Below are 23,922 nucleotides of genomic sequence, written 5' to 3' on the forward strand. Positions count from 1 at the left end.
CACCCCTAAGTTTCTCAGTGAAAGAGTCCTGAGGAACTATCCCCTACATGAAGCTAGCCCCTAAGTCTTGGCCTGTGAAAACTACAGTACTTGGGTAGTGTGGGGGGCCCTGGCAGCCCCAGAGATAGCTAAAGAAACTTTTCTACCTCCCCCAACTCCCTACCCCTGCCCCTCCTTCCCTGCTCTTGGCGCCCCCCCTTCTAGAGGTGATGTCAGCCCCCGCCCCGCCCCCCTCGGGAGCACTGTGGCCAAATAAGGAGAACACGGCAGGAGCCAGGGCTGACTTGGGGGGGGAGCAGGCTGCCCCTGGCCAGGACTACATACAACTGATGAGCTGTAGGAGGAGGGAGAATCAAAAGAGGGGGTGCTCAGAATGAGAAGAATAGGAGCTAAGAAGAGGATGAAGAAAAAACACCCCCCCCCAAAAAAAAGTACTTATATTGGAATGAACTTTCAGACACATGAACACACAGCTACTAACATGCAGGCACCCATGTGAGTTCGAGGATAGTTATTAACCTTCAGACACATACACAGACAGTAAGGTACACGAATACATACCCTCACACGAAGACACATACAGGAACACTGATATGTGGAAGTATTACATGCTTACTCCTACACAAAGGCAGTTCTCCTCTTTATTTCCCCTGGCAGTCTCCTGAACCTGAAGCCTTGGGAATCCGAATGGCACAGAAGAAAAAGGACCTGAATCTCTATCTTGGTTCTGCCACTACTGACCTATATGATTTGAATAATATGATTTTGAACAATTTTGACCGATATGAACAAGTCTTCTTATTTCTCTCTCTTGGCCTTAGTTGCCACTTCTGTAAAATGATACACTAGTGAGGTTGTTTCACCAGAAATAGGAAGAAAAGTCAGCCATCCCTCATCCTCACAACATCCTGAGTGGCTCTGTCTAGGGGCTCAGGACAAAAAGTAATGGAGGGTGGGGGTAGAGGGGCAAAAGCCTGGCTGCTTGGAGAGAGGTAGCTAAGGGAAAAAAGAAGAGCAAAGATTTCAGAGTCAGAAGGGACATAGTGGAGGAGACTGAGAGGAACTGACATGCCCAAGATCACACAGAGTAGAAATTTGAACCCAGCTTTTCTAATAGCAAATGATACTTTTCCACTCTACCATGCTGGCTAGACTAGTGGGAACTTCAAAAGTGAGAACTTACAGAGCTCCTCCCATTTGTAAAACTCAAAAGTCTCTGGACAAAGGAGTAAGGCCAAGCAGATAGATTTTGGCCCCAGCACCCATCGACTGAGAAGGGAAAAGGGTCTGGGGTCAGGAAGACTGGTCAGCAAGTGTTTGGGAATGGGGGGAGGGCTAAGTGTGGTATGAAACTCCTTCAGTTTCTTGTTTTCCAGGTGAGACTAAGGTGTGAACCTTTGCCCGAATCCCAATGCTAGAGACTCTCCCCTTATAGCAGAGAAGGGATGGACAAGAAGAAAACACTTTTTTCCTTAGAGACATTATAGTCTACTTCCTTCTCCCCCCTTACTTAGCCTCTCCAGACTGTAGACAACTCCTATAGTGTTTGACTTTGTTTAATAATACTAACAACTCAAATTTATAGAGCACTTTAAGGTTTACCAAACTATTTCTTCTCAAACGATCCTGTGAAGAAAGGAGTATAAATATTTCAAAGATGAGGAAAGTAAGGATCAGAGAAATTAAGATATCTTGCCTACAGTGAGTGACACAGTAAAGGTCAGAGCCAAGATTAAACCATAGCATTCCTGACTCTAAATCTAGCATTTTTGAGGGAGAAAATGGACAGAGAGGAATAAAGAGAAAATGGAAAGAGAGACAATGATGGAGAGAGTAGGACACAGGTAAAGAACTCGGAGACTGGAATAGGAAGGAGAAAAAGGAAAATGAAAGGGCAGAAGAAAGACAGAGGGAAGAAGAGGGGGGGGTCATAGAGTAAAACATACAGATAGAGACAGAAAAAAAAAGACAAAGTGAGAATCACAAAGGAAGGGAAAAATATGGGAAGGAGAAACAGATATAAAAGGAAGGTTAGGGAAGAAAGAAAACAGAGAAAGGGAGACAAAGAGACAGAAAGAGAAGAAAGACAGAGAATGAGCAAATGATGGAAATAAGGGAAGAAGAAAAAGAGACAAAAAAACCCTGAAAAAGAGCAAAGAGGAAAAGACAGAAGAAAGACAGTGGAAGAGAAGGAAAATGTAGGGAAAGAATGAAGAGAAAGAAGAAAAACACAGAAGGAAGAAAAGATAGAGTGAGAGGACCACATCAACAGTTGGGAGGCAGAGATGAAGAGCCGCAAGCACCCCAATCAGAGCTTCTCCAGAAGGCAGTCCATCTTACCATGTTACCACCAACCATGTTAACTCTTCAAGGATTTGAATACAAAAACCTATCCCGACTCTGACTCTGTACCATCTTCATTGACTAGTTTTTCCAATCTCTAATCCACAAATATTACCGAGTGCCTACTATGTGTAAGACATGGCGATCTCCTCTGGCCCTGGACCCAACCCTGTTAGCTACTGACAGTGTCTTTCCTCTCCTGTAACCATTTTCTCTCTGTACTGTGACCTCTAGATTCCCTCCACCCCTCTCCATTCAGCTCCTATCTACAGATATAGCCCATCCCCTCCCTAGTCCAGGTCCTCAATCTTCCTTGGGGTCTGTCCTAGTTTAAAACTGGGAATGGGGGGAGGGGAAGAAAAGATGGAGAAGGTGCCTGAGCAGGCTTTAGGACAGGTGAGAAGATAAGGGGCCTCTTGCCTGCCCACTCCCCTTGGGGCTTGATGCACCAGAAGAACTGGCTGGACTGCTCCCTGTAGCTGGGGCTAGGCCTCTGGATGCCCGAGGCTCTCTACCCCCACACCCTCTACAGCCCCTAGCCCATCTAGGATCCTATCTTCAGCCTAGCCTAGCTCTAAAGAGGACAGAATCTCTCAGGGGCCCAAAACCTTGTCCCCACTCCCTACCCTCAGGGAGAGGCCTAATGTAATCTCTGGCTTCAGGAAGTTGCTATCTTGGTGAGAAGGGTGAACTCCAGAGAAGCAACCCCTTGGGCACTCTGCCTGATTATTTTTCTGAGGTATGGGAGGGGTCCTCACCCAAGCATAGTTGAAGTTCTAGCTTTGATTCAGGGTAGATCCCATGGTAGGGGAGTGCATGGAATGGGGCAGTATGGGATACAGGAGGGGGTCTTGCTCAAACACAGGTAAGGAACCCCTGGATACTTCAAATGGTGGAAAAATTTAAAGATCAATCAGTAGATGTTTCCAATATCCAAAGGGAGAAGGAGAGGCCTCATTTTGCCCAAGAGCACTGTGCCTCTCCCTCCCCCCAACCTGGTTGGCTAAGAGGCCTGGGATGGGGAGAGGAGAAGGAGATGTACATACTCTCAGGACTTTGGGGCCTTCCCCACCCCCCATCCCATTACCCACTGCCAGCTGCTCCATTGCTTTTCCTTCCCATACCCCTTCCCCCACCGTCACCCCCACCCCCACTTGAGGGCCAGCTGTTCCCCAGCTGCCAGCCAGCTCCCTTCCCAGACATGGCCACACTACAGCTTTGGGCTTGGGGGCCCACCTGGCTCCCCCTTAGCTGAAGTCCCTTAGAGAGATTCAGCCTAAGCAACCACACCCCCAAGTAGTGGGGAGTAAGGGGCTGTAGCCCTAGAGAATCAGGGTCGAGCCTTTTACAGGAGGAAGCAATTTGGAAAGCCTGGGCTAGGCAAGCTAGTGGTGGTGGCGGTAGGGGGGGGTAGGGAAAAGAGGGAGGGATAAAGGGGGCTCCTCCCCTTTTCCCCTTCCCCCCTCCTCTTCCTAATGTGCTTCCAATTTGGTCTGGGCAGCCTCACTCTCTCCACATGCACACAGGGACATGGGCATAGGGGCATGGGGGTTGGGAGCTGCTAAGAGGATTTTTTGGGAGCAAGAGTGGGGTTCTAGCAAGTCTGGGAAGGAAAAATAGTAGGGAGCACAGAAAGCAATAGATATTCTGGGGTTTGGGCATGGGTTTCTTTAAGCAAGGCTGCCTTTTACTGCTAAAGTATTGGAAATAAGAAACTATCAAGAAGCAAGAAGCAGGGTGGGAAGTGGGCTTCTGGGGATGTGATCAAAACACAGAGAATGGCTTGGACTACTTGACCTGTAAAGTTCCTTTTAGTTCTAACATTCAGAGCCCCTCAGTTCTGGTTTGAGTCTCTTTGAAAAGGAAAGATGCTAAGTCTCTCCAGCCCCCTACTTTAACTGTCTCAGGACAGCTTAACCAGAACTTCCTAGTTCCCCAAGCTAGGCTGATTGTCCTGTGTAGCCCCTGACCTCACTCCTGAGAAAAGCAGGTGACTGTGGTGGGGAAGAAGGGACATCTAGATAACACACACTGGGCCATCTTATAAGTAACCCTGGCCTGCAGATGTCTTAGTGACTTCAGGTTCACACTCGAGTTCCCTGATGTTAGATAACAAGGGAGCTTTCTCACAGACTCTACTCTAGTCACACACACTAGGATTAGTTAATTCCTTTCCATCACCTAAACACGCAGTCCTTAACATCACAGTGCTATCCAAATAGCTAAATATTTACCACACACACAAATCAAAGAGTCTTCAATCTCTCCATGTATTCCTTCCTATCTCTCTACTCAGTCTCTTTTCTGTTCCCACCTACCTTTTTTTTTTTTTTTTTTCCAGTCAACTCTCCCTTCTCTTTTTGCATCTCCTTTCCTGGTTGGGTTTTTTTTTTTTTTTTCTCTCTCTCTTCTCTCCCAAATGTCTATGTCTCTCCTCTCTCTGAATGTTTCTCTTTTGTGTAACTGTCTGTCTCCTCTTTTCTCTCTTTCATCTCTCTTCTTTCTCCCCTCTCCTCCTGCCCTCACATATACAGTCACTTATGTAACTTTCTCAGTTAAACATATCCTCGTCCTTCCATCAGTTTGTAACAGTTCTTCACATACAAATAAATGTAGCCCAGCATATCACAGTGTATCTCCTAGCTGCAAAGTCATATTGTCTCACTGTTTCATACAGTCAAATGAAATCTCTGACATTTGATGTTATATTTTCACACATATATACAATCTCACACAATCACATATAGTGTCACTGCCAATCTATAGTCTTATAGCTTTTCTTTGCCTTTCTTTGTCTCAGTCTCTCTCACAGACAAAGCCAGCCACAGTCACATATTACCTCAAGTCACCACATTGTGCCACGAATACATACATTGTCTCAGTCACTCCACATGGTCCTTCTCTCACAACATAACATATGTATTCTCTCTCACATATATAGTACAAACTTACATTTATTTTCTTTCTTACACATACAGGATTCATAGTCTCTTCTCTCTCTCTCTCTCTCTCTCTTCTCTCTCTCTCACAGTTCCTCTATCACTTCCTGTCTTTTCCGGCCTGGCAGGGAGTGCAGGAAGCAATCAGTGCTCCAGGAAACCTCAGGGGCCCGGGCCATTGGGATTGAGGGGGTGGGAGATACTCTCTTCTCCCTACTACCATCCCAGAATAAGAAAGGGGCTGTAACCCAAAGCAACTGAATTGATCTTTTGCCTTTTACTTTCTGTGGGATATACAGAGATTCTACTCCCTCCAGTTCCCATTGAGTATCACCTAAAGGGATTGTAGCTACATCCAGAGAAGAGCATGCAATCAGCTGGACAGCAACATGAGTATCTGGGAGAGGGACAGAGAAGTGGGGGCAAGGGAAACTGGGTTGTGGAATGACCTGCTGACCTCTGAAGAGTTCTGGTCAGAATCTCTTAGAATTATAGATTTGGCTTTGGAAGAGACCTCTTTTAGCTCAATACCCCTTTCCTCCAATACCCCAGTATCATTTTATAGGTGAAGGGTTTCAGAGAGGTTAGGTGACGTGTACATATGGCCACACAGTTTAAAAATGGTATCAGGGAGTGGTTTTTAACAGGGATTTCTTGTCTCTAAGTCAGACACTACCCATACCTCTCAATTCCATGGGCACTAAAGGTAGTCTAAAGAGGTTGGGTATCAGAATCTTGAACATTAAAGCTAGAAACATTCTACTTTCTGCAACTTCTGGATTTAAGTAAGAAATTCTTCCAAAACCTCTTAACATTCATTTTCAGTCAAAGGCATTTGTAAAGAAATCTCAGGACCTACTTTATCTTTCCTATTCTTTTTCTTGATGGCTTTCAGAATGTAATGTGCTTTGGTCCCAATTTTCTCCTCCTCCCACCTGAAACCTCTAGCTCAGGATCCTACCAGCCTCCTCTTTGCCTCCTCCCTAAGGAAGTCGAGGGCCTTCTCAGAAGTACCTTTATTTTGAGTGCAATTTTGATCTCCCAACTTTTATTTCCCCCCTGAGTCTCAGGTTGTGAAGCATGTGCTCAGTGTACTTCTGTGGAGATTGAAGGGATGATCCGAAGGTCTGAGTCTCTGAACTACCCATCTTGGCCCTGCCAATTGCCTGGGCATAATAATAGCAATAATAATAGCTATAATTTACATAGCACTTTAACACTTGCAAAACACTAAAAATATTTTCTCATTTTATCCTCCTAACAGCTCTGGAAAGTAGGCGCTATCATTCTCCTCATTTTAAAGATAAGGAAATTGAGGCAAACATGTTAAATGACTTGCAGGGTCATAAAACTAATGAATACCTGAAGTTAAGTTTGAATGTAGATCTTCTGGACTCTAGGTCCAGTTGATATCCATTCCATCACTTAACTGCCTCTATCCCTAGAACCTTAGACATAAAAGCACAAGAGAATGTAAACTGGAGGGCAGGAATAGTTTTCATGTTTTGGTTTTCATATTCCCAGGGCCTAGCATAATACTTTGCACATAGTAGGTGCTTAACCAATATTTGTGGATGTGACCTAAGCAGGAAGAGAAATGAGCAAGCGCTCCCAAAGAAATTCCTTTAAGACAACATCTCTCCAAAGAGTTCCGTTCTTTCTTTGATTCACTTTCAACTTTCAGACAGTTTCTTTGTCCCTCTATTCCTGGGACCCCCACCCAACACACAGCTGTCCCCAACTGTCTGGAATTTCCTTTGCTCCCCTCAGGTTACTCCTTGTTACTTAAGTTACTCTTTGTTCACTTTCTTATTTCTTGCCCCATCTTCCTCTAATCAAGCCATCTTCTAATCTTTTTGCAGGACCCCCCAGTAGGTCCCAAAGGCCATGAGGAAGACCAAAGAAGAAGAGAAGGAAATTATTAAGTAAAATTTTAGATCAACAAACTCATGAAATGAAAGAGCTGGAAAATCCTTGAAATTATGTAGTCCAGACTCCTTATTTTATGGATAAGGAAACTGAGGTTCAGTGATAGTTAATGCCTTGCCCAAAGTCCCTAAATGAGTTACTCATGGAGCTGGCCAGAGAATAAATACAGTGGGCCTCTTCTGGTTTCCCACTAAATCACAATGACAATTACCATTCCTTTCCTTCAAAAGCATGCAGCTGGGTAGATATCTTCCTAGTATTTTGACCTTCTCATCTGGCTTGGGTCAGGTACTTGAGAATCCTCAGACTGCCTAGACTGTTTCCTCCCCTCTGCCCACCCTCCTCAACTTTGTAAGAGGGTCCATGAGACCCTTGAAATGCTTGTCTAACTCCACACCAGTTTGGCTCCTTCCCCTGCCTAAATGGGTTCATTAACATTAATTATCCTTCCCTCTCAGAGAATGGGGGGTAGGTGAGGGGGGGAAGGCGCAACTGACTTAAAGTTAGTGCTTGAGGGCTCCTCCCTGGTGTGTGTGCCCTGTGTTGATGGGGGCAGTTTGATCCCTTGGCAGCAGGGAACCCAAGAGACTTGTGGCCACCCACCAGAGAAGGAACAAAGGCTGAGTGGATAACTAGTGAAAAAGACATTGATCATCCTCGCACCTACCCTCTACTTTCATTGGGGGTGGGGGGGAGCAGAAAGAGAGGGAGCTTCTCAGTTCCTTCCAAGAGAAGGAACATACAAGGTTCATCAGGATTTACATCCTTTTGGAATGGGATGTCATAAAGTGAAGGGATTTGTCTATGTTCCCCAAAATCTAAGCAAGGAATCCTATTTTGTCCACAGTAAGCCAGAGACTAGGCCAGACTCTAGGCACTCCTACTTTGAATGAAACATTGGGTCATAGGTCTCTAGCCTGTGGGGTCCCCCCCAGCACATACATGTCCCATCATAGGGGTGGAGGAGGAGCAAATGTATACAACAGAACTGGGCCACAGGAGACAGGCATACAAAGCTACTTCACTCAGCCAGCCCCTCAGAGTGCTGCTGTCCACCCCCATCTCTACCACCCCCTACTCTCCAAGACTGCAAGCCCAGGCCTGACCTGGCTCTGCCAGAAAATGGAGAGAAGAGAAACTTACAGACATGAAGTGTGTCTATTGCCCCTCCATAATACACTCCCATATTCCCAGCTTTCCCCACCCCAAACCTCTTGATTTTACCCCTTCCCTGTTCTAATGACTTCTCATGAAAACCCCCAAGGGTCTGCCATGGGAGCCAACATAGGAGAATCTCCCCTGACAACCTTTCCCTTCTTTCTTTCCTACACACACACACATGACACACAGCTAGAAGTCCATGTAGAGGACAGCTCTTCTTCCCCCATAGTTTCTAGTCCAGTAAGGGGGAAGTGGGTATGACAGACAATGAAGAGGGGGTTATAAAAGCACATCATTTCCCCCCAACCCCAATAAGACACATGGCAGTTGCTTTGATGGAGTTGTGAAAAAGGAAGGACCCTGCACACACAGAAAGAGAGGGAATCCCAGGCTCCATCCTACTCACTACCTCCCATGTCCTGCACTAAGTGGAAAGGGAGCACACACCCCATTCTGGAGCTGAAATGATTGTGTGTCCACAGAGAAAAGTAGGGATCCTGTGGGAACTTACTAACAGTTTTAGTCTCATACTCGGGGGAGGGTTTTACCTACAATCTCTCCCTCCAACACGATACTACCGGAGTACACAATCATTCCTCATCCTCAATGGGGCTAAGCTCTCCTAGCCCGGCTTGGGCCAGCCTAAGGCCCAAGAGCCTGGGGTTGGAGGCCTTGTGTAGGGCTGGGCCTGGACTCGCCGACTGCGGCTCCTTAGTCCCGGGGAGTCCAAAGGGCGACAGGGCCCGCAGGACACAGAGCTCAAGTCTGGGCTCTGAGGCTTGGGCTACGGACAGGGGGAGCGGCCCAGGGTTGGCTCACCGGAGACACAGAGAAAAGGCGCCAGTCTTGGGAGAGGGGCTCCCTGATCCACCTCCCCTAGAGTGGTCAGGCCCGGCTCTCTCCAAGCACACTCACATAACAACGTGAGACGCTGACCCTAGCAGAGAAAGACTTCGCAGACTTCAGCCGCCAGCCGGGCCCCCCAAACAACAAGCTCTCACCCTCCCCCCCGACTTCCAGAGGTGCCTTAGCCGCTGGAAGGGGGGAGGAATGGGTAACAACTGGGAGGCGGGGCTTCCCGAAGAGGACCCCCCCTCCTTTTCCTATAAACTTCCTACCAATCCTGCTGGAGTTCAGGGTTGGACAATGGGGAGATTTTCCCCCCCAGACCCCGTCCTACAAACCCATGGCCTCTTTCCCAACGAGCAACCACCTCTCCCCTCCCTGGGCCTCCTTCCCAGCCGGATCCCTCCTTACCTGGTCCGAGCTCTGGGGAGGGGGGCTCCGGTCGCGGGCCCCGCTTTGGCGGGCCAAGAGGTTTCGAAGGGTTGGGGGGGTTTGGGATAAGACAGATAGGGAAGGGGAGTGTGGGGGGCCGTGGGGAGGGGGTTGGCAGGAATGTGCGGAATGAGCCGGACTGGAGCGGGAGGCGCCGGGCGCGGAGGAGGGAGCGATCGGGGCGGAAAGTTTGTGCTGAGAAGACCGAGCGGGGGGGCGGGAGCAGTGGAGAAGGAGGGTGGGGGGCGGAGGAGAAGGGGGCGGGGCGGAGAAAGGCGAGGAAGGGGCGGGCAGTAAGTGGGACCCACCCCCGTCAGGGGGCCGGACAGCTGCTCCCTCCCCCTCTTCCCTGCTTTGGTTTCCCGATCGAACCTCCGCTCCCAAATCTTCCCGCGTACTCCCTCTCAACCACTCCTTTCAAGGACTCCGTCAGGAGCTTTTACCTCTGTTTTCCGTGTCGGGGTAAATACCTCTTCCACTCTTTTTTGCCCCATTCTCGCCAGCGCCCCCTCCAGGTTTGGGGGCTTAAAGTGGGGGCGTGGCCTTTAGCTTGGGGCGTGGCCTCTTGCTTGGAGGGCGTGGTCTCTGACCCAGAGTCCATCCAGCACCGGGAGGCGGGGCTGGCTACGACGCTTCTCAAGCCGAGATTCAAAGGGAGGGACCTGTGATCCTGAGGGTTTGCAGTAGCACTCCTACTTCCAAACCCCGGACGAAGGGTCTTCAATGGTTGGATACATTGGACAGGAAAGTAAAGTGATTTCTTTCTCCTCCATAATTTTCAAAACAGGCTGCACCCCTTCCCAGAGCTGGAGCCCCCTGTGTCCTCCCTCCCCGGAAGTTTGTGAGACCCCCGCCTTCAGCGTCAGATCCTGGGACCCAGCCGTTCAGGTCCCGCGCCCTCCGCCCCACCCCGACGGCTACTCCAGCCTCGCCCCAGGCCCGGTTTGTCTGGTTCTCCCCGAGTGTCTGGTTTCTCGAATTTCCCATTTCCCACTTTCTCTCCGACTCTTCCAATGCTCCCCTCCACCACCACCCCCTTCCCTTTCTCCGCTTCCTCCGTTGCTCCCCGAAAGTGGGAGACACTGAGCAACTTCAGGGAGAGGGTGTACGTGGGTATATTCTAAAAGATTTCTCTTAACGTTCTGGGGGACGAGACTAGAGAGAACGGGTTAGGAGTGATGGGGTTAATTTGATCCGGAGAATTTACTGCGACTCGGAAGGTGCTCCCTCAGGATCCCACAATAAGATCGGGTCATCATTCTCAGCTCCCCGTTTCTATACTACTCCCACTCTCCCCTCTCCGCCCCCTTCGCTTCCCTCCCCTTTTGGTTCGAAGTTCCCTTCCTCAAAGAGCCTTCTGCTCACCAGCAGGAAAATTGCTTTATTGAGATGCATATCCCCTGCAAGCCAGCTTTCTCAACCTTGCCCCAGGGAGCCCCAGTTCAGAGCCCCAATGCAGCTCGAGGTGGGGGAAAGGAGGAGAAAAAGGGGGAGGATGGTTTAAAAATATACAATCTCAAACTGCTCCGGGACAGGAAGTAATGGAGGAGAGGATGGGGGGGGGGCATGTTAGGGAGAGGAGAGCACCATATCCAGATGTGCAGCGCCAACTTGAGTCCAGATGTTCCTCATCTCCTTCCAGCTGTCTTAAGTTCCTCCCCTTGTCTCAGCCAAGAGCTGGCAACATGGAAGGAGGGAGTCTCTAGGGACTAGATCCTCAAGGAATTAGAGTCAGTAGCTTTGGAATCAGGGTTAAGGATCATTAAAGGAGTGGAACTTACATCAGGGCTGCTGGAACAGAGGGATCACTTCTCCGAGGATCCCTTTGTCAAGGACCATTAAAAATAGATTGGGACTCTGGGGTGGAGGGATCTTTGAGCTTGAGTTTACAGTAAAAGAACTCCTGAACGAGGGAACCTCCAAATTAGTCTCCGCTGTAATCCTCTTCCACATAGGGCATGGAATCTTGGAGCAGTGGGGGCAAGATAGTGTGGTTACTCGCAGGCCAGCTTCCCATCAAAGCTGGAGAGGGCTATAGCAAAGCCTTGTAGGGCGCAAAGTGGGTATCGATAGTCCAGAGTGAATGCATCTTCTGACACCCGGCCAAACTGCAGCACGATATAGTCAGCTAGAGAGACATAGAAGGTGTGGGTTGGGATAAGCGTCCTCCTGGCTCTGTTACCTCTAGAGGCCTCTACTTAACCATTCTCCTACCCCCAACCCGTTGACTTGAGAAAGACACAAGAGATTCACTGAGGTTTCAACTATTAGGAGATAAGCAATGATCTGCCCTGTCCCACCCTCATTCCAGGGTTCCCCAATCCCAAGGTTTATTCTAGCTACAGCCTGGCCCTTCTAATCCATTTCCCAAAGGTCATTGATCCTATCCCCAGATTTCATCCTTGTCCCTCACCCCCTTTCATAGCTTAAATACTCTTAGCTCAATTACACATTTCACTTCAGTCTCACTTTTCCCACCTCAAACTAGTCTTCAGCCTCCTCTTCTAGATCTAAGGTCTTCTAGCTCAATCCTGTTTTCCCTATTCCGGGCTTCTATCATCACTCTTAAAATATCCTCATCTGTCCTATGCCCCTATATCTCATCCTCTAGGCTAAGCACCCCCCTCTATCCACCCCCAGCATCCAAGGGGACAGGAAGCTCTAAAAATACCTCAAACTATACCAGACCTTGCTCTAACTGAAACCTGATCTGCTTAGCAGCTTTCCAAGGCCTTCAGACAGGTGACAGTGGGGACTTCTCAGTGGGGGCTGGGGAGAGGGAGCTGTGTTTTGTATTTGCCAGACATCAGGAAAGTGGAGCTCTTCCCAAAAATAACCTTATGTGCCCACTCAATATTTCTATCCCAGGGAGAAGAACCTTCTCCAATCCCTTACAGGGCCTGTAGAGATAGACAGCACTGTTCAGTATGTTTTTTGCTTTAAATTCCTCTTCTCCAACTAGACTGTAAGCTTCTCAAGGACAGGAATGGTGTCTTCCACTTGATTCATTCATTGAACATAAGTATTTGTTAAGAAAGCTCTGTTTCTTTTGTATGACTTACTATGTTGGGCATGCAGGAGGCACTCAAAAATACTTTTTTTTTTCATAGATTCATGAAGGACAACTTTTCTATTGAAACCACAAGGGAAAGTATGTAGTCTTGAGGGAAAGGTGGACAGGCAGAGTTCAAGAGTGGCATGGGAAGGGAACTAGGAGTTGAATGAATCACAGGGTCATAGATTAGGAAGGAACCTTGGAGCTCTTCTAAGTCTAAATCCTTCTATAAACCTCAAGCCTAGAGAGGTTGTGATTTACACAAGGTCACACAGATTCCAAGTGGCAAAACCAGGATTTAAACCCAAATCGGAATTTTTTTCATGCCACACAGTTAGCTGCTGTGCTTATCTGCATGTTGGAAGGAGATAGGTAGCCCAGTGGATAGAGCACTGGGCTTAGAGGCAGGAAGATTCACCTTTGTGAGTTCAAATTCAGTCTCAGACTCTTACTAGCTGTGTGGCCCTGGGTAAGTCATTTGACCCAATTTGCTTCAGTTTCCTCATCTATAAATTGAACTGGAGAAGGAATCTCTGCCATGAACTTCCAAATGGGGTCAAAAAGAGTCAGACATGACTTCAACAACAACAACAATAAAATCAGCCATCTCTCAGTTGATGATCATCCAGTGGGGGTGGGTGGGAGGAAGATGAGGAGGAAGGAAAGAAGAGTTAGGGTCAATCTGGTTTGAAGCCCCTTCTCCCTAAAGTGCTCACGGTCATCCAAATGTATAATCTGGAAGTTCTTGACAGAGGCCTGGGTGACTCGTCCTTGGAAATTGAGAGTGTAAGAGCCACTCTCTTCATTCCATACAGGTGTCTTATTGTGTAGTTCTATCAGATTCTCCATTGTCTTGTTCTGCCAGCGCACCAGAAGCCCATCGCTAGCCTGGAGACAATGAAACATTTGGGGAGACATCAAAATTAGAGGTCCTTGGGTCCTGGAGTCAATCGTTAAAGCTAAGAATTATGGGAGGAAGATACAGGAAAAGGAAACCAATATCATAGGGTTTAGAACTGGCAAAGGCTTTAGAGATTATCCAGTAATTCTAGTTTTCATTTTATAGATAGGGAAACTGAGTTCAAAAAACAGGGAGTGATTTGTGTCACACTGGGAATAAGTGGAAAGGTCACACTGGGAATAAGTGGAAAGGTCAGGATTTGAATCCAGCTACCTCAAATCCCATTTCCAATGTTTATTTTATTATATTGCATTGCTTCTGAGGTCATGAAGGTTTTGAATCCTGCTGGCTCTACTTCGTGAAAAGCTTCTGTGTCTGCTTGTGTGTTTGTCTGAATGTGTTTCTATAAGAACAAACACCTAATGTCCTTATGGAAATGTTATTTCTGATGAGTGTGTTTATATATGTTCTGTGTGAATCTGTCTCTGTGTGTGTAGAAATGAGATTCACACAGCATCTGTCTCTATGTGTGTGGAAATGGCAAAACATTTTCCTTTTGTTGGTGTCAGTTTCCTTATCTCTGTTTCATGTCCTTTTCCCTAGAGGGGGACTTTGTCAGCACTAGCCTACTGTAGCTGGTTGAACAGTGAAAAACTCAGTCTAATTTATTATTTTTCATCATGGCAGGGTACTGTGCACATTGTAGAGTCAAATAGCTGTTGGTTTTTTAAAATTAGTTTATAAACAAAATCTGAAACCTGTGGCTGTTTTATTAAATTCTGCTGTTAGTTCAACCAGATAAATATGAATTTGGGAGTTTATGTGGTTCCCTCAGGATGAGTGTGAAGGAAGTAAGAGGGGTTTAAAAACACTGGGTCGGGTGCAGAGAGGGCAGCTCTCCCTTCTCTTAGGGTCATCCACAGGACAGAAATAGTTAGGAGAGGGTATAGAGGGTAGGGTAATACCCAGAGGGGAGAGAGAGCTCACATTTCGGGGCCGGATTGGGATCCTCTTATTTTCTGAGCTCATCCCTGGGATGATGACTGTCATTCGACGGGGCCCCCGGAAGCCCAGAACGTTGGTCTCCTAGGTTGAAAATTCTAGTCAGTTTGACCCCAAAGAAGATCTGGGATGGGGATGATAGGATCCTTGGGAAAACTAAGGCTTGGGTGATAGCTATAGGAAACCCTGGGATGGGGGATTGAGGGGAGATGAAGGCTGGGAGCCAAGTAGGCTGAGGAACTAGAAAAGAAGCATGGTCCTCACGTAAATGACAGCTGCCAATTCTTGTCGGTAGGTTGCCACATCTGCACCTCCATGATGGGGATTCTTTCCATTGTCAAACACAGTGAATCGGGATCCTATAAGGTTAGATCTACAAGAGGCAGAGCTTAGGATGGGATAAGGGGATCTGGATAGTACTAAAGGGGTGTGTGTGTGTGTATGAAGGATCAAAACCAGGGAATGGGTTGGAGGACTGGCAGGGGATGGGTAATAGGGAATATATGATAGTCTCACCATTACCCAGTGCCACCAAGTAGTTCCTTAATCTGAGAGCAGGAGGAGGGGTCCCTATTCTAGTAAATTGAAGGAAGGACATGGAGCCCCCCTCAAAAAAAACCAACCCAGTTAATTGAGAAAAATAGCTCTGACTACAAAAAAAACAGATATCTCTAAGTGAGACTCAAAGGAGAATATAGGTTATATAAACTGTAGACATTGCAGACTGAAGAATATAGAAGGTTCCTTGACCTCTCTCTGCCTCAGGGCTCTTCTTCCTCCCCCATAGTTCTGGAAAGAGGGTATGTGAATTCCTTTAAAGGTCTGTCCTAGGGGCCCAGCCCGGTTTCTGACCCTTATCCAAATCACCTTCCCCACCTATAGCCCTGCCCAGCGAGGTTGCTCAACTGCTCAGGACTCAGTACAGAATATAATAAAGCTTTTGGAGATCATCCAGTCCAACCTGTCCTTTTATAGATAAGGGATGTGACTTACTCAAGGTGATACACCTAGTCAGAGCCAGAAATGGAGACCATGTCTTCTGAATTGCAAGCCTGGGTCTTCCATTATACCATACTGCCCCCTATGTACACACACCTGAGCTTGCCAATGAAATCTTCCCCTGTCCGGGATAGGTTGGTGGGGTCAACAGAGATGAGATAATTGGCAGTCTTGCTCCGTTTCCGCTTTCGGCCAGCTAGGAGGAATACCTGAGATAGGAAAGGAGAGTGGGGAGAGAGAGAGAGAAGGGCTCTGTGTGGGGAGGAGGTTGGGAATCTGGGAAGGAGCAGACAAGGAAGACGAGAAGGGAAGAGAGGGAATCTCAACTCCTCACCTGTAGCACTTCTGCTTATAGGGTTTCTCATGTTCATCCTTGACTTATCCATCCCTAGTCCAATTCAGCCCCATCCATCACCTCCCAATCTCTCCTTCCTCCCACCCTCCACCCATTCCTTCCCTTCCTTTTCTGCACCTACTCCCCACCTTCCGGTCACTGTCCAGGTGCAGGTAGTAGGAGGGGTACAATCCCCGGTCCATTCCCTTCTTGTCACGAGTTACCCGGCACCGCACAGTCCTGCCCTGTGGTGCTGGGCGCAGCACAAATTCCTTGGGGTCATCCACTTCGATGGGAGGTGATGGGGGTCTCTCTTCCTTCTGCATAGAGGAAGGACAGAAAGAAGATGAGGGGATTCCACTTAATTTAAAATTCTGTCCCAGGATTTCCCATTCCCCAGGTTGTCCCCAATCCTAGGTTCCTTGCCCACAGCTCTTGGTGGTGGTGGTGGTGGTGGGGGGGGAACTGTCCTTATATCTGGAAGATAGAAACTGGAGGAACCAGCTATGCTGGGTCTGAGTCTCCCTTCAAACACATCCCCTCTTCCTGGGCCTCCATGAAAAATGAAAAAAAAAATTTCTCCTCAATTCTATCTCTTAGAAGTTAGGAACTAAAAAAATGAATTTAAAATTTTCCTTTAAAAATTTATTTCCTCAAATCTTTGTTATATATGCATGAGAACGTATGTGAATGTGTATTTCTATTAGAAAATGTCTGTACATATAAATGCCTGTATATGCAAAAATGAACACAAATGCATATGGATGTGTGTGTATATGTACATTTTTTCTGGAATAATTCTGGAAATAGATTGTCTATTGATTGTACTATGGTTCCATTCTATATTCTTTTGAATTTCTAGACCAAAACAGTGTTCAACTACTACCCACCATTCAGTCTATAGTAGTCTCCTCCATTAGAGTATAAACTCCTGCAAGCAAGGATAGTTTCTCTTCTGTGTTTGTATCCTTAAAGCACAGTAACTGGCACTAGTAAGGGATCACTAGTAATGGATCTTGTGTTTTCCTTGGTATAGGGAAGTTTCAGGTAATAAAACTTTCCCTGATAATGCAGGCTGGCACCTTCTCTGCTTAGAGGGCTGCCCAGGCCAGTTTCTTAAACTGTAGGTTGTAACCCATATGGGATCTTGTAATTGAATGTGAGGGTTGTGATACTATGATTTATTATCAGTAAATGTTTGACTTGTATACTGATATTATATACCTATATACCTGAAGTCATGTAAAAATTTCTTGGTCAAAAAGGGATCACAAATAGAAAAAGTTTGAGAAGCCCCGAAGGTCCATGGTCACCCAGACAGTATGGGGAATGTGGAAACTGAACTCAGGCCTTCTTGTTTCCAAGTTTGTCCCTTTAACTATAGTGCTAGGCTGCCTCTCATATATAGTAAGCATTTAATAAATGCTTTTCCATTCATTCTGTGTATACATGTGTGCCCGTGTGTATGTAGAGCATATGTATTCATCTCTGTGTAACTTGTATAATTCAGCATGAATGTGCTTGAGTGTGACTATGTCCAAGTATGAAAAGTATTTTTGTGTGGGTGTGAGTGGGGGGACTTTGGCCTTATTGGGTGGTTGGACCTCAGGGGGCAGGGCTGAGAGACCAGGTAGCACCAGCCACAGGACTGTTCTGTCTTACATTTAGTTATATCCTACTCTGAAATGGAACGCACCCTGTCCTCATCCACAGGATTTCAAGCTCCTTAAGCCACCTGAAAATTCATGGTCCCAAAACTCCTCTAACATTTCTATGCCCTGCCACAGACACTCTGCCCTTTGAGGGGACCTTTAATTGTGCCTCTTCACGGATCCTACCTTTGGGACTTTTCCTTTCCTTTCCCTTTTCCCTTTCGGTTGCTATTCTTGGTTGTTGCCTCTTCCTCCTCACTCTCAGCTTCTGGGACTTTGGGGGAAGCTGGGGATGAGATAGAAAATGATGAAGTTTTCCCTAGGTGCCCCATGCCCACCCCCAAAGTAATAGACTCCACTCTACTGTGGAATTATTTGGGGAAGAAAGAAGGGAACTGGTTCTGATTCCCCCAGGACATTCTGGCATTCAGACCTGATCAGACTATGGGAGAAACCATAGATGAGCGTCTTCCTTCCATACTCTCCCCCTCCCTCACCCCAGGGACTTGACTCTTCTGCCTCTTACCCCAGATATATCTGGCCCCCAATTTTATTACCCTGAGCCTTATAGGTGTGAAGTGAGATGAGGATGGAGGTAATCAGGGAAACCTGGAGGGGTGTGGGGTAGTCCTCACCTTTCTTCTTCAATGGTTTTTCTGTAGGGCCCTCTCTTCCAACCTGGAACATGGACACTGGTATCTTTCTGTTTCCAGTAGGTGTCCCTATGGACTCCCTTTCTGCCTCATCAGATCCTAGAATTGGGCAGAAGGTGAATAATCAAAATGTCAGAGTCAACTCTTTCCTCATTCCCAGTACTCTGGCCTTAAGAGTGAGAGGACGGGCAGATCTCACCTTTCTTCTTGACCTTTCTTATCTTGGGTTCCTCCCCAGTTGAACCCCCTGCTGCTGCCTCCTTCTTCTTATTTCGGATAGTTTTCCGGGGGACAGCAGGGCTTCCCAGATCTCCTAGAGATTGTAAGGGGGGGAGGGGAAGAAAAACGGGACTAAGGGCTTCTGGTATCCTCTCATCATCCTGTCATCTCTGAGGTCCCTTCCTCAATCACTAATGAGATTATAAACTTCTAGAGATTAGGAATCATGCCCACCACGATACTGTATAATGCTAAGGATACAAATACAAGAGACAAAAACCCTGAAAGAGTTTACACTCTAACGGAGGAGACAATGTATGTACTGAATGGTGGCTAGAAGGAAACAATGTTTTGGTCTAGAAATTCAAAGGAATATAGAATGGAGTCATAGGTAATCAATTAACAATCTAAGTCAGAAGATCTAAATTCAAATCCTAACTTGGTGCTTATTACTTATGTGACTTTGAGCAAACAACTTAATCTCCTCAAGTCTCAATTTCCTCATCAATAAAAGGAGTATATTATCTCTGAAGTCCCTCCTACCTCTCTTGTATTGCTACAAGGCTTGCCACTGTACTGGATATTAAAATAATATTCATTAGGCATCTATTCTGAGCAACTAACTGCTAGGCACTGGAGAAGTGGGAAAATGCTTGATAAATATTTGATTAAATAGTTCATATTTTAGTCTTTTTTTTTTAGTTTACAAAATGCTTACCTCATTCACAAGCATTCTATGAGAAGAAATTGATGCTCAGAATTTTAAATGACTCCTTCAGTCACTAATCTCTTAATCCAGTTTAAATTTAAGCCCCATGTCCTTTGAGTTTCAAGTTCAACACACTTTACATTACATTTTACTACCTACCTCTTCTTAGGGGCAGCTGCCCCTAAGCTGCCCAGCTGGGCCAGAATCAGGAAGACCTGGTTTAAATGTGACTTAAGGCACTTAGTGTGACCTATGAGTGACATTTGCCTCACTTCCTCATCTGTAAAGTGGAGACATACTGGAGAAGGAAATGGCAAAAACTCCAGTATCTTTGCCAAGAAAACCCTATAGACGAGTCCATGGATGTCATGAAGAATCAGATATGACCAAATAACTTAACAAGCTCCCCTTAGTCCTAACTACAATTTTCCAGTCTTAGATCTTATCTCACTTTAAATAAATTCACTTACTGGAAAGGACTAAAAGATCAGAGATTTATTAATTGGAAGGGATCTTTGAAGTCCAGAGGTCCAACTATTTCTCTTTATAGTTGAGGAAATTGGGGGCCAGTGATATTGTGACTTGCCCCATATTATCCAGATAGCATGTGACAGAGCCAGAATTTAAATACAAGTCACGTGTCTCCAGATTCAAATCTATTCTTTGAACATTTTGTAGTCATTGGTCATTTATTATATACTGCCTTCTGTTTGTGAGGTTTTGTTTGTTTGTTTGTTTGTTTTGTTTTGTTTTGATCAGACCTTTTTTGCCAGGCTGGTATAGGAAATTCCAGATAATCTACTTATTTTAAGCTAACATTTTACATCTTGTCTCCCCCAAGTAGCTTGTGAGTTCTCAAGAGGCAGATATTGTGCTATATACCTCTTTGGAGCTTTCACTATACAAATTTATCCATAGTATTTGTTCTGTATTTATTGATTGATTTATTTGGCTGAATTTCTCTCTATTTTTGATTCCTTCCATCTTCTAGTCATTTAAGAATGACTTCCATCCATTCATTCTTCTCTCATCTTAAATTATTTCTTTCTTCTTACCTTGAGGCCGGTTCCCTTTTCCTTTTGTGTCTCCATTTGTTTTCCCTTTGGGGACTTTCCTTGAAGGTTTTAAAAGAGCCACTTTCTCTTTCTTTTTCTCTTCCTCCTCTTCTTCCTCCTCATCTTCTTCCTCTTCTAGGGATGGACACAACCTCATCATGTGGGTTGTTCCTTCCCTAACCAATCTGTTCTTGGGGGAGTGGGACCCAGGCTCCTAAAGGATGGGCCCCCACTAAAAAAGGTCAGGGGATAAGGAAGTTTGAAGAGAACCAAGACCCTGAGACTTGGCAAGGGACTGGGGTAAAGGGCCCAGAAAGGTGGGGAATATTCCTCATTTCCTTTCTAGTAGTTCTCAGAGCTCAACCTGAGGTCAGAGACAGGAGTATGATTGTATGACTCTATGTGTGTCTCAGGGGAAGGGACTTTTTAGGGGAAAGATTCTTATATTACTTTATAATCTATATCTTGATTTTATTTATTTTCAAAATATATACATGGATAATTTTCAACATTCACTCTTACAAAATCTTCTATATCTTGATTTCTAAGATCCTTTTTAGTTCTAAAATGTTAGGCTTCTTCTCTTTTCTGTGTCTTTGTGCCTGCCTGATTCTCCTCTCTTCTCCTCTCCTCTCCTGTTTGCTGTCTCTTCTTTTTTCTCTCTTTGGAATACTTCTCTTCCTTTCTATTTGTCTTTTATTTTCTTTACATCTTTCTTTCCTTCCCTCTTCTCTATACAGTGTCTCTCTGTCTCAATCTTTTTTCTCTTTTTTGTACAACTTTATCTCTTCTCTCTGTATCTTTTTTCTTTTCTTCCTTTCCTTGGTCCTCTATCTCCTCTCTCTTTCTCTCTCTCACCATCTCTTTGTCTTCATCTCTCTTCCTCTCCCATTTTCCCATCTCTCTCTATTTGCTTCTCTCTCCCTCTTCTTCCCCCACTCCCCCATGTTAGTCTTTTCGGTATCTGAATTTTTCTCTCTACCCCCCTCTCCATCTCTATTTATTTACCTGTCTCTCTGTATTTCCCCCATCTCTCTGTCTCTTGCTCTTTTTGTCTCCTCTCTATTTTTCCCCTCCTCTCCTAGTTTTTCCCTGTCCATCTATCTGTTTCTCCCCATATCTCTGCCCCATGTTTTTCTGTCGCCTTTTTTTTTTTTAAACCACCCCTCGATCTTTATTCGAAAGTGGAAATCTCTCAGTCTGTTTCTCATTTGTTAACATTTCTCAGCCCCACTTTTCCTTTCTCTTTCCGTGTCCCCAGCTACCTCCTTCCATCATCATCAGGGGATCATTTAGTTTAATCTCTCACCGTCCGGCACGTTTGGGGCCCGGGCTACGAGAAATGTTTCCCCCGGGCTTGGTTTCTTCCGCTCCGGGTCACGGATGAATTTGGCATAGGGGTTCGGTTCGGCAGGAGTCCTGAGCGGCTCATCCTTCCGCCTACCCTTCTTCCCGGCTAGGCAGAGACATCTCGGTCAGGGAGAGAGACTCAGGCTTCCCCCACCTCCCTTTTACATAGCGTCTACTTCTCCACTATTCAATCCCCGGAGCAGTGATAGAGAGGTAGAGTAAGGGATATTCTCCTAATCTTTTCATGGAGTCCGCCCCCCAACCCTGGATGTCAGCTCTCTTCTCACCCTGCGGTGGCGCCCCCCGCTCGTCCCCACGCCCTGCGGCCGCGCTTCTCCGGGGTTTGGCTTCGGCGGGGCTGGGGCACTCCTGGGTTTCAGGCCGCTTCTTTCTCGGCTTCTGCCCTGCGGCGAGACGCTGCGGGACCAGGGTGGGGTGCTGGGGGGGCCGGTCAAGGAGTGGGGTGGGGAGGTGGTACTGGCAGACGGGAGGGGTTGCCTTCAGGGTAACCAAGGAAGCGGTAAGGGCAGGAGGGGCCCAGAGGAGGTCAAGCTACCGAGGCTAATCGGTTTTAGCTGCTGCTAGAAATAACTACGGATTATTGGGGAGGGGCGAGTGCAAAGAAAGGAATGGATGCCCTCCTTTTCATACTTATAGTGACCCTGAGGACGACTCAGAAATATATATATATATACACACACTTCCTTCTATATCGCCTACTTTCTGATTTGCTCCATAACCCTGTATAGATCTATCACTTAGACTCTTCCCAGTAATCCCCCAATCCTTCCAGCATTCCAAGACATAACAACACCACAGAATAATACCTTAACACACTTCCTCCCTCCCCCCCAATTCCTGAGTCTCACCCTCAGACCCATATAGATATACACACTAATGGGGTATAAGCTGGTTGTGAGAGCGGACTTGTTTCCATCTGACCTCATCAGGATAGGAGGAGGTTAGCGGGGTTGGCTACCTGTTTGGGGCGCGTCTGTAGCTCTGGGCTCCCAGATTCCTCCTCCAGCTCACTGGGATTGAAGTAGGAAAGTTAGTGTTCAACCCCTCCCTATCTCTTTCATCCAGCCCCTCTCTTGTCCTTTTAACATCTCCAAATCGGAATCCTCCTCCCCCTCTTCAGGAATTGGAGAATTCTAGAATTCCTAGAGCCAGGAGCTCAGGTAAGGTGAAGGTGAATGTCCTAAAAGGTGCCACTGACCTTTCGGAGGCCCAGACTTCTCGGAGAATATTGTCCTCCAGAGGCATTTTGGGAACCCAGTTCCCCTTCCCGGCTTTGCCTTTTCTCGGGGCTGTGTATAGAGCCTACTGCTTACTTGGCTAATCTCCCACTGCTCATCCCCTGTGACTCTGGGGCTCAGGACAGCAGAAGGTGTCCTGGAAGATGGGGGAGGGAAAGAAAAGGAGCAGAGGTAGGCATCGTACGATGCAGGGAAGAACTGGAAGTAACATTTGGGGGGATGGGAATCAGGACTGGGATATGCCCTAAGTGCCACCATGGAAATGGGTGCCATTTCCTTACACTCCTTTGCTCAATCTACCTCCCATGGCCTCCATTCTGCTTCCCCCAGGCTTCCACCTGTCATACTGCCTAATCTGGATTTCACAGTGGAATGCCTAAAGTCATCTTGAAAACTACTGGATTTGTCTTCAGAAACCTGGGTTCAAATTCCACTTCTGTTATTTATTGTGTGACCTTGGACAAACTAAATAACCTCTCTTGGCCACAGTTTCTCAGCTGTAAAGAGAGGAGACTTAGTAGATGCCTATAAGGTCTCCTCCTGCTCTGAATCTATGATTCCATCATTTGAGAATCAGGATGGAGACAGAGAGTAGCTCCTTCTTAAGTGGCATAGTGGATAAAGTATTGGACTCAGAAAGACTTGAGTTCAAATTCTGACTCTGACATATGCTGAATTCCTTAATTCACCTGTGTGACACTTAACCTCTCAGTCTCAGTTTCCTCATCTGTAAAATAGGAATAATAATAGCCATCTCAGTGGACAAGGCAGTGTGTGGATAGGTGCTTTCCATGGAAACAGAGAACCTCAGATCCAAATGTAGAATTCGGGAATTCTGAACCTGATGCTATAAACAAGTTACCTTTTTTTTTTTAAAAAAAAATATTTTTAAAATTAATTTTATAAAATATTTTTATTTATTCCAGTTACATTTAAAACATTTTTACATTTGTTTTTAAAATTTTAAGTTCAAGATTCTCTCCCTTCCCATTCCCACGTCATTAAAAAAGCACATATGAAATTTATGCAAAGCATTTCCATAAAAAAGTCATGTTGTGAAAAAAAATAGATCTCTTTCCCTAAA

The 23,922-nt window shown here is 46.2% G+C and overlaps 2 protein-coding genes across 2 annotated transcripts in view; both read right to left on the bottom strand.

Moving 5' to 3' along the window:
* Positions 1-9,869, bottom strand: part of TEAD3 (TEA domain transcription factor 3) — a 31,600-nt gene extending 21,731 nt beyond the window's left edge. Inside the window, exon 1 of the mRNA XM_051996479.1 lies at positions 9,630-9,869. The gene's annotated coding sequence lies outside the window, so the exon portion shown is untranslated. The remainder of the gene's footprint in view (positions 1-9,629) is intronic.
* Positions 9,870-10,736: 867 nt separating this feature from the next.
* Positions 10,737-22,845, bottom strand: TULP1 (TUB like protein 1). Its single transcript, XM_051996677.1, has 14 exons — positions 22,799-22,845; positions 22,559-22,610; positions 21,867-22,077; positions 21,527-21,706; positions 18,446-18,559; positions 18,229-18,345; positions 17,780-17,879; positions 17,522-17,594; positions 16,091-16,354; positions 15,704-15,816; positions 14,873-14,981; positions 14,594-14,692; positions 13,422-13,593; positions 10,737-11,778 (listed from the first exon to the last, which is right to left on the bottom strand). Exons 1-14 carry the CDS (start codon positions 22,843-22,845, stop codon positions 11,645-11,647), a joined length of 1,785 nt encoding a protein of 594 aa, XP_051852637.1. The 3' UTR covers positions 10,737-11,644.
* Positions 22,846-23,922: the final 1,077 nt, after the last annotated feature.

Source organism: Antechinus flavipes, chromosome 4 (assembly GCF_016432865.1).
Source record: "Antechinus flavipes isolate AdamAnt ecotype Samford, QLD, Australia chromosome 4, AdamAnt_v2, whole genome shotgun sequence".
Taxonomy (NCBI): Eukaryota; Metazoa; Chordata; class Mammalia; order Dasyuromorphia; family Dasyuridae; genus Antechinus; species Antechinus flavipes.

Coding starts and splice junctions, on each gene's coding strand:
- TULP1 (XM_051996677.1), bottom strand. CDS start 22,845: ATGCCTCTGGAGGACAATATTCTCCGAGAAGTCTGGGCCTCCGAAAG. Junction 21,707..21,866: donor GCGGGGGGCGCCACCGCAGG/GTGAGAAGAGAG, acceptor GTCTCTCTCCCT/GACCGAGATGTCTCTGCCTA. Junction 17,595..17,779: donor GGAAAGGAAAAGTCCCAAAG/GTAGGATCCGTG, acceptor AATGTAAGACAG/AACAGTCCTGTGGCTGGTGC.